Genomic DNA, 9,219 nt, shown 5'->3' with positions numbered 1-9,219 from the left:
ACCTCCCACCTAGCCGTTTGAATCTTTTAAAATAATGTTTCTACTAAGAGCCAAGCACCACCAGACGCCTTAAATAAACAATCTTACTCAGTCCTGACAATAACCTTGTGATAAGTATTAGCATCTTCATGCTGCAGACAACCAACGGAGACTCAGAGATGTTTAAGAAACTGGATTCAGGATCATTCAGCCAATGAGTGGAGGTACTGGGGGCTCCTGCTCCCATTAGTCAGGCCTAAAAGTTTTCGGTCTGAGTCAAGTTGAACAAATAGAAGCTGACAGATTTGCACTCGGGGAAGTGTGGAGGAAGTGTGGAGGAAGGATCTGGAAACTCTGAGGTCCAGGGAGGGTCTGGGTGAGAAGATAAGGCACCCAGGGGAAAGGAGAAAGGAGAAATAATTGCAGAAGATTGGCCTGCTAGAAATGACAGTTCAGCCCTTCTGGGTTCTCACTTCTAAATCCTTTCGGAGACTAGTACTCCTTAACCTCCGAGGAAGTAAAGCACCGCGATTCGGGTTGAAAAATAAAGCATTTATTTTAGAAGTTAATTCAAGGGGTAAAGAGAGAAGGAAACAATATTTTATTTGCATCTATTCGGACAACAAAACCAAAGGTCACACAGCAACACGCAAATTACATGAAGTAACGAAAGATAAAAGGTGACGGGGCCAGAGGGACTGGGGTAAAAAGGACCCAGGCCAGTGGTTTAGCCCCACGATCAGCTCAAAACTATTAGTGAACCTCCACCAAGAGGTTGGGGGATGGAAAAAAGTGGCGGTAATAAATAATAGTAAACAACGATGCGAACAGTAATAAAAGCGCAACGAGGTGAGCCGTGTTAGAAGGACTTGCATATGCTCCGGAGAGTTACAGTTACTTTCGTTCGGGCAGCCGCCTCTACGCTGCTCTGAGAGTCTGGAACAGGGAGCAAGGGTCAGAGAGTCCTCAGTCCAACCGGAAAGCTACCAATCCCCCGCCTTCCTGCAGGCAGTCTTTACCCCTCGAACGGCCAGCAGATCGTGGTGGATGGGCCACAGCAGGGGCCGGCGGCTGCTTGCAAGCCAGCTACAGGATTCCAGCATTTTCAGTCGCTGAAAAGGGCCCACTTTTTCTGGAATCCACCTTATGGCGGAGAACAGCTCGGAGCCGGCAACTCTCTGCACATTTTCCCTGAACCTAATCCATGCTACCTTAGAGAGCTTACAGCAAACCAAAGGATGAGATGGATAGAATTTAGGTGGGGAGGGGAGTATAAGGCTATCCTTTGGAAACATACGTGTATTTTATATACTCTAAATAAATCTCCAGTACATGTTTGTGCCCCACTTAGACTTTGTATTATTACTTATCACTTCCTTCCCATCCCTTCACCCCTTGTCTAATCACGCTAAGCCAAGTGATGCCTTCACGCCAGAGTCGTGCGGTCGGGCTAATTGACTATCCCTTGCTTTTGGGCTCCTGCCCTGAGGTCGCGCAGTCCTGGGCGCGAGGGAGATTTTCAGCACCACGGAGAGCACAAGTCCCTCCAGGCCTGCCTTTCCTGAATTTTTTTCTTAGCGCCCAAACTTTTCTGGTGGGAACAGAACGGAAAGAAGGGAAAGAGAAAGCCGGGAGGCAACCAATTAGGATAAAGGGGAAAGTCTGTGACTTCGGGGGTGAGAGCCTGACCTGCCAGGAAACGTCTTGGAGCCCCCATAACCGTTCCCCCCCAACTCCAGGGGGACATACACTCAGCTCTCCCGGCCCCGGACGCCGTGCCCCGTCGCAGTCAGTGGACAGCCGAGTACTTCATTCGTTTCTGTTTCTGTCTCTGGTTGCAGAACCAGACCCTCACCACGTTCTTTTTAAGGTCCAGTTTCTCAGCGATGGCCGCGATCTTTTCGGATGAGGGCCGCGGCTGGATCGCAAAGTAGGCCTCCAGGGAGCGCTTCTCCGGCGCCGCGATGGACGTGCGTTTGCGCTTCCGCTCGCTGCCATTGAAGAGCTCCGGCTTGCTGTTTTTCTCTCGGTAGGCGGCCTCGGCTTCCTCCAGCCAGGCCTGGAGTACCGGCTTGAGCGCGATCATGTTGTTGTGCGAGAGAGTGAGAGACTCGAACCTGCAGATGGTGCTCTGGCTGAGCGAGCCGACGCCGGGGATCTTGAGGTTGGCCAGGGCCGCACCCACGTCCGCCTGGGTCACCCCTAGCTTGATGCGCCGCTGCTTGAAGCGCTCAGCGAAGGCCTCGAGCTCTCGCGGGTCCGACTCCACGTCGCTGAGGCAGGCAGGCATAGCGCTATGAGGCGCCACGGCATGTGGGTGGCTCATGCCCATGGCCTGATGCAGGTGGCCCATGGCGCCCAGGTGGTGCGGGTGGATCTGGGCCGGCATCACCGAGTGCTCGGGGGCGCCCAAGCCGCTCACGCTCAGCGTGGGCGAGATGTGCTCTAACAGGTCGCCCTCGAGGCCCTGGTGCACGGCGTGGTGCGGGTGCGAGGTGAGCGCGGCCGGGTGGGAGATGGGCACGGTGGACGAAGTGGACGTGCAGGGCACGCTGCTCATGGTATGGTAGGTGGCGTCGGGCTTGAACGGATGGTTCTTGCCGTGGGAGACGATATCCACCGCCGCCAGAGCTTCGGCGCGTGCCAGCAGGCTCTCATCAAAGCTTCCAAATATATTACCCTGCAGCTGCAAGCGAGAAGGCGCACAGCACGGTCAGTGGGGAATACTGTCAACTCAGGATTAAAACACATTTTCAAGCAACCGAGATGCCTCTCCTCAAAGCCCAGGTCATAAAAATTAATACGGAGACAGAGGCTCTGCTGGAACAGACGTGTGGATCAGAGACATGAATGAGAGAGAGAGCGCGCCGGGAGAGAGCGCGGGGGAGACAAGGAGAGGGGTTCAGACAGCGGCGATTGTTCTGGGCGACATGAAAAAAACATGAAGCAAGTGCCTGTCAAAAAATGTGCCTTAGAGCGGTAATTATGCTCCACTACCTACCTGCGGGGCTGGGAGACAGACTCGGCGCATGGCCTCGGAGCCGGAGTGCAGGCTGGAGAATTTGGGTTCTTGAAGCACCGGGTGCATGCCGAAAGGCTGCTTGGCGTTCATGGCCATCATCTTCGCGCGCCGGGCAGGGAGGCAGCGAGGGACATGGATCAGGCTCTTCTCGCTCGCTCGCCGCGCTCCAAGTGAGCGCCGCTCAGCGCCAGCGCTCCCCTCGCCCTCTCGCTCGCTGCCTCCCCTCTCCCCCACCTGCTTCTTCACTCATCTTACAAGCAGCCTGCCAGGAAGGGCCCGGGCGCGCGCAGGCGTGCTCACGCGCCCGAGACTCGCAGGGGCGGCCCGGGAGGCGAGGCCAGGCGGCAGCTCTCCGCGCGCCTCTCTGCGCGGGCCCCCGCCGCCCCCGCCCCAGCGTTTATACCCCTGCCGGGCCGGGCCTCCCCGCGTCCGCCCCGCCCCGCCCGGCTCCAGCCAGCAGACCTTCCGGAACCTTACTTCTTCTTTGGGGACTTTTTCTCCCCAAAGTCCCAACCTTTCCATCCTGTCCCAACTCGCACAACCCAGACAGAAGGGCAGCCGTGGGGCAGGAAGCTGACCCTACCCCAACCCACCGCGCGCGCGCGCACACACACACACACACACACACACACACACACACACTCACTTTGTCGGCCCGGCTGCCGCCAAACTGCCCATTTCCAGGGCGCTCCTGGCCCCACGCCCGAGCGGTCCACTAGAGTCCGGCCCAGCCGCGCAGCGAAGAGGCGCCTCCAAGCGCCCAGACGGGCTCCGGCGAGGATGAGAAACCACCCGGAGCCCCAGTGACCTCCACCCCCCAGTCGGCCGCGCCGGTGGATGTGGGGAAGTAACTGCCTGCCCAGGCCCGGAGGCCTGAGGCCTCTTCCCCGCACTTATCTTTCTTGCCTTCGCTTGAAAGGACAATTTGTCCCCCCAGCTCCGACTCCCCAACCAGCCGACCTAAGGACAGCCTAAAATTCAGAGTATTTTTTAGAGTGGTCACCGTTCAGGACTGCCCACCGGCCTTGGGAGTGGGTGAACAGATTTCTCTTGGGCCGCTGACGCTTACAAGCCCCATTCCCCAGACAACAGCTTTCATTTTTAAGCTCCTACTATGTGCTGGGCAGTTTAGAGTGTCAGCCTGTGATGCGCTCACACCCTGCGGAACGGGGCTGTGCTGCCATTTTACAGACGAGGAACACGCGCGTCGGTGGGGTTTGTGCCAAGGCAACAAGACTGGTTGGGAGCTGAGCCATTCACTCACTCGTTCCGTGGTCGCTCTCCGTTTTCCACACATATTTACTGTCAGCCTCCTGCGTGCCAGGCGCCATGTCTGACGCCCCAGGAGCCTAACCGCTTGGCTACTCTGTCTTCCTTCCCGAAGTTTCCTTCCCTTGCGCCCCGGCGTTAGTGCGGCTCCGACCCCTCCCGTCTGCTCCCGGCTCCTTCCCTACTTTCTCCCGGTCTCTCCTCGCCTTTCCCTGCGCTAGTAAACAGCGTGAATAATGCATGGGGAATCCTGAGCCCGCGGCCGTCCGCGCCGCCCTCCGGGTCAGGAGAGAAGCCCTGTGCGCCCAGCTGAGCCCACCTCGCCGCCGCCTCCACCGCGGGGCGGCCTTCGGGTTTCGGTGATGCTGGCAGCCGCGCCTGAGGGTGTGAGTCGGGATTCCCAGAAGGTTAACGGAGTGGGGGTGGGGGGTGGCGGTGGGGTGAAGGGGCCACCCTCAAGCCTAAGAGGAAACGCTGCCAGTCCCGGCCTCCCCCGCCTCCGGTCCTGCCAATCCCCCATCTCCTGGCCTGGATCCCGCCCTCCAACCCCAGAAGCCACGCGCCGCCCTTTCACTAACCCTTTCTCGGCCTCGGTTTGCCGAGCTCTGAAATGGGAGTTGCCCTGCTGTTTGCTTGCCTTCCTGGATTCTGGTGAAGAGGGTTCCACCCGGAGTAGAACGTAAAGCACTCAGTCAACTTCCTGAACAGCCTGAGGCTTGGAGGCGCAGGCTCTAACCTCGGATCTTGCTGGCGGAGAGGCCAGGAGCCCACCTTAGAGTCTGCATATGGCACTTTGCTCATCTGTCACTCTCCTCCTCTGATGGTTGTGGGGAATGCACAGATAAGCATTTGGTACCGTGCTTGGCGCACTGAAATCATGGACTGAACGCTTATTACTTTCTTCTTTCTCCCTCAACTTAGAAATCTGTTGGGAGCAGGAGTGGCCTGGGTCCTCTCTCTGGAGAATGGTTTGTCTGCAGGAGCAAGCTGGTTCCTTGCTGTCCTCTGTTTACCTGCTTTGCACCACACCCCATGGCGAGGGCTGGGACACAGATGCGAATCAGACACCATCTCTGCCCTCACAAAAGCACCAGCCTAAAATCCACTTCAGGAAATAGTCTCATGCACAAGAAATTGACTATCTCAGCCACACAGAGCAAGGCTGATGGGATTCTTGAAGTATAGGGTACACATAAGAACCATGGGCCTCGGGAAGACCAGGAGTGGGATAATATTCAAACACTGGATGGATGTGACCCTGGCTGGGCCTCAGTTTACCCAGGAGAGAGGGCTGGACCGCTGCTGCTGCTAAGTTGCTTTAGTCATGTCTGACTCTGTGCACCCCCATAGACGGCAGCCCACCAGGCTCCTCCATCCATGGGATTCTCCAGGCAAGAACACTGGAGTGGGTTGCCATGTCCTTCTCCAATGCATGAAAGTGAAAAGTGAAAGTGAAGTTGCTCAGTTGTGTCCGACTCTGTGTGACCCCATGGACTGCAGCCTACCAGGCTCCTCCATCCATGTGATTTTCCAGGCAAGAGTACTGGAGTGGGTTGCCATTGCCTTCTCTGGACTAAGACTACTGCTAAGCCCTTCCAGCTGAAGCAAAAGACTACTGTTTGGTTAATTTAAATGCAACACATTGTGAGCAATTCAGGAGCTTCTCTCCAGGAATTCTCAACTCCCTAGTAGCTAAATGTAGCATTATTTGATCACTCAACAGCATTTAGGACCACTTGTTCTTGTTTTCTGCACAATACTAGAAGCCAAAAGGAAAAGGGGAGTGGGAACCTGGGGATACTGGATCCTTCAGGGAAAAAAATCTATAACTTGCCTCGCCTTATGGTGCCCTGAGACCCTAGTTATCTGTGAAGCTGAACCCCCCAGAAATGGAGGGAAAAGCCCATCTACATCCATTCTTCCCTGTTTTGTCTCCCAGTGGCCTGGGACATGCTGGCCAGGGTCGAGGTCAAGCAGAGGTCAGAGAAAGAGCAAAACTAACTAGCCCCTTTAGGCCTCCAGTGCAGACCTTCGGCTCACCAACCCCCACTCCAACATCCTGAGGCATTAGGATCACAAATCAAAAGCCATGCTTGCATCAGGCAACTGTGTTCCCTGGGTTTGTCCCACCCTGCTCTTCAGGAGGGTCTACCAGCAGCTCCAGGCAGCCAGCAGTAAGATGACACCCATCCCCACGGACCAGTCTTAGTGAGAAGGCTCTGGAGACAACAGAAGAAAGGAGAGACCATTCAGAAAGCAACTGGAAGGAGAGCCCCAGAACACAGTCAATAACATCATCTATACTGTACAGAATTTGCAAACTTAAATTGTCAGAGGCAAGTCTGGTAAAATTAATTAGCTGGGTGTATAAAAGGGAGGATTGGGACTATGGCAAATTGGAGAGCCCATGTCCCCACCCTCACCCTCATGGTGTTAAATTACAGTTAAAGCACTTACACATGCAAACATCATGTATGGACTAAATAAAATCTGTCTGAGAGCCAAGGAAGGACCACATGGCCATTTACACAAATGGGGGGCATAAAGGGGGCATTTCCTTCATTGTACAATCATTTCCAAATACTTGCTGAATACATATTGAGTCTAGAAAAAGGGTACAGATGAACCTATTTACAAGGCAGGAATAGAGATGCAGATGTAGAGAATGGACATGTGGATGCGGTGGGGGCTGGGGCAAGGATGGGGAGGGTGGGATGAATGGGGACAGTAGCACTGACATCTATACACAGCCATGTGTAAAATGCATAGATAGTGGGAAGCTGCTAAAGAGCACAGGGAACTCAGCTCAGTGTGGGTGGAAGGGAAGCTCAAGAGGAAGGGGATATATGTATACATATATTAATAGCTGATTCACATTGTTGTATGGCAGAAACTAACACAACACTGTAAAGCAATTACATGTCAATAATAAAGTTTAAAAATAATAATAATACCTGCTGACAGCTGGGCCTTGTGATAGGTTCTGCAGGTATAGAGCACACTGCTGGGGGGCTCAGAGTCAGTGGGGCACTAGAATGGCTACATGTAACTCTAAGTCAGGACACAAAGTACTATGTTCTCTGGAAGGACTAGCCCCAGAAGTGGAAGGGAGGCATTTTCCCTGTTGGTCACTAGTTTTCAGCTTTACTATGAGTAGGAGTTATCTGTGACCTCTTAAAATACAGCATCCTAGGACCACATGCAGAGATTGACTACAAGGACTAAGGTGCTTTTTAATAGACATTCATGATTTACATACAGATGTTCTGGGACCATCAACTCAAAAAACTTGGTCTGGACACTTGCAATCTGATAAGGATGGTGTTAAAGCCCTGACATAATTGTGCAAGTTTCACCAAGACTCAAACAGAGAGTGTTCCTTCTTTCAGGCTTTTTGCACCTTCTGTTATATCTTGGGAAGAACATGATGTTTTATGGTCTCTGCTTCTTGAAGGACCCTGAGACTTCTTTGAAGATGAGTCTTATTTGTCACTGTGTTTACAGGTACAGGCACCACGCAGGATCTTAATATAATGATTTGTGTTGAATGAATGAATGCATGGATAACATCCTCGCCAGGCCTCTGGCCTGTTATGATGGTGACAAGAGGAACCACACAAGAGGTTCCTTATGTGCCAGGCTGTGGGCTAAGTGCTTTAGAAGTATTGTACACTGAATCCCATCAAGCCTGTCAGGCTGATATCATTATCTCTACATTACAGATGAGAAAACTGAAGCTCAGAGCAATTGAGTTGCCTAAAGCCAGTTGAGCATGGCAGAGTAGGGATAGGAACTCAGACGTCTGACTCCCACGCCCACACTGAAAGGTGACTAACATACTGGGCTGGCACCACCCCAGACCAGGGGTTGAGGGAGCGGGGTGAGCTGGCCTTTACTTCTTTCTCAGAAAGCCTTGCTTCCAGAGGCTCAGAGTCTGGCCCTGCTCCAGGCTAGCTTCCGGCTTAGGCCTAAGAGAAAAGACAGCAGCTACCCCCTCCCACCTCCGTCTCTGGCCAAGCTCTACCCTCCAGATCTGGGGAGAGACAAAAGGGATGGAACGGGAGATGGCCCCGAGAGAATGGCCCGAACTCAAGATGCCATCGCGGGGAGGCAGCTGGCGGGGCTGCCTGGCCAGGTGTTCGCAGCCGCCCGCCTCGCCTGCCTCTCTCTTTCTCTCATCTCCTTTCACAAAGTTCTCACATATACCCGCCGCCTGCGCAGCTGCTGTGGACTCGCCTGTCGGCCGCTCGCCTCACATTGTCTGCGCTGGCTCGGAAGATCCGAGATGCCCAGAGGGACTCGGGACCCTGGAGCCGAGCATCCCCTCTGTGACGGGCCAGCACGCGCCTGGAGCCCTCCCTTGCCCCTGGGGTCCACTCTGCAGCCCAAGCGCTGGCTGTCAGACTCCAGGCAGGGCCTCAGTTTCCTTATCTGAAAAATGAATGGGCCGAGCCAAGGGATCCCCAAGAGCCCTTCTCCATCATGCATTCTTTCATTGGATACATTTATTGAGTGCCTACTATGTGGCAGCCACTATGTTAGGAGACAGGAATTCAGCTACAAAGGAAACAGTCCCCAACTTTCACCTACGACCCCTACTACCCCTACCCGCCACCAGCTGATGCTTCAGCAGAAGATGAGCAGTAAATAAAGAAAACCTTCAGTAGTGAGAGCTGCTACAGAGAAAATAAACCAGGGTGACAGAACAGAAAATGCAAGGACAGAAAGGGGAGGAGTAACCTTTGAATCAAAACCTGAAGGAGAAAATAGAAGATAATGGGGAACAGCATATGTGAAGGTCCTGAGGTGGGAGCAAGTTTCGGGCATTCAGGGAAGAGCAGGAAGGCTGGTGGGGGTGGGGGGAATATGGTGAGAAAACTGAGGACGGACATGGAGGATGGCAAAAAAAAAAAAAAGAGCAGCTGCTGGAGTTTGCAGCGAGGTTGGGT

At 54.0% G+C, this 9,219-nt stretch overlaps 1 protein-coding gene across 1 annotated transcript; it reads right to left on the bottom strand.

Moving 5' to 3' along the window:
• Positions 1-559: 559 nt before the first annotated feature.
• POU4F3 (POU class 4 homeobox 3) lies at positions 560-3,100 on the bottom strand. Its single transcript, XM_020872593.2, has 2 exons — positions 2,981-3,100; positions 560-2,665 (listed from the first exon to the last, which is right to left on the bottom strand). The coding sequence occupies exons 1-2, from the start codon at positions 3,098-3,100 to the stop codon at positions 1,769-1,771; spliced, it is 1,017 nt and encodes a 338-aa protein (XP_020728252.2). The 3' UTR covers positions 560-1,768.
• Positions 3,101-9,219: the final 6,119 nt, after the last annotated feature.

Source organism: Odocoileus virginianus, chromosome 3 (assembly GCF_023699985.2).
Source record: "Odocoileus virginianus isolate 20LAN1187 ecotype Illinois chromosome 3, Ovbor_1.2, whole genome shotgun sequence".
Lineage (NCBI taxonomy): Eukaryota > Metazoa > Chordata > Mammalia > Artiodactyla > Cervidae > Odocoileus > Odocoileus virginianus.
The sequence above is the reverse complement of the archived record's forward strand: the minus strand, read 5'-3'. Positions and strand labels throughout refer to the sequence as shown.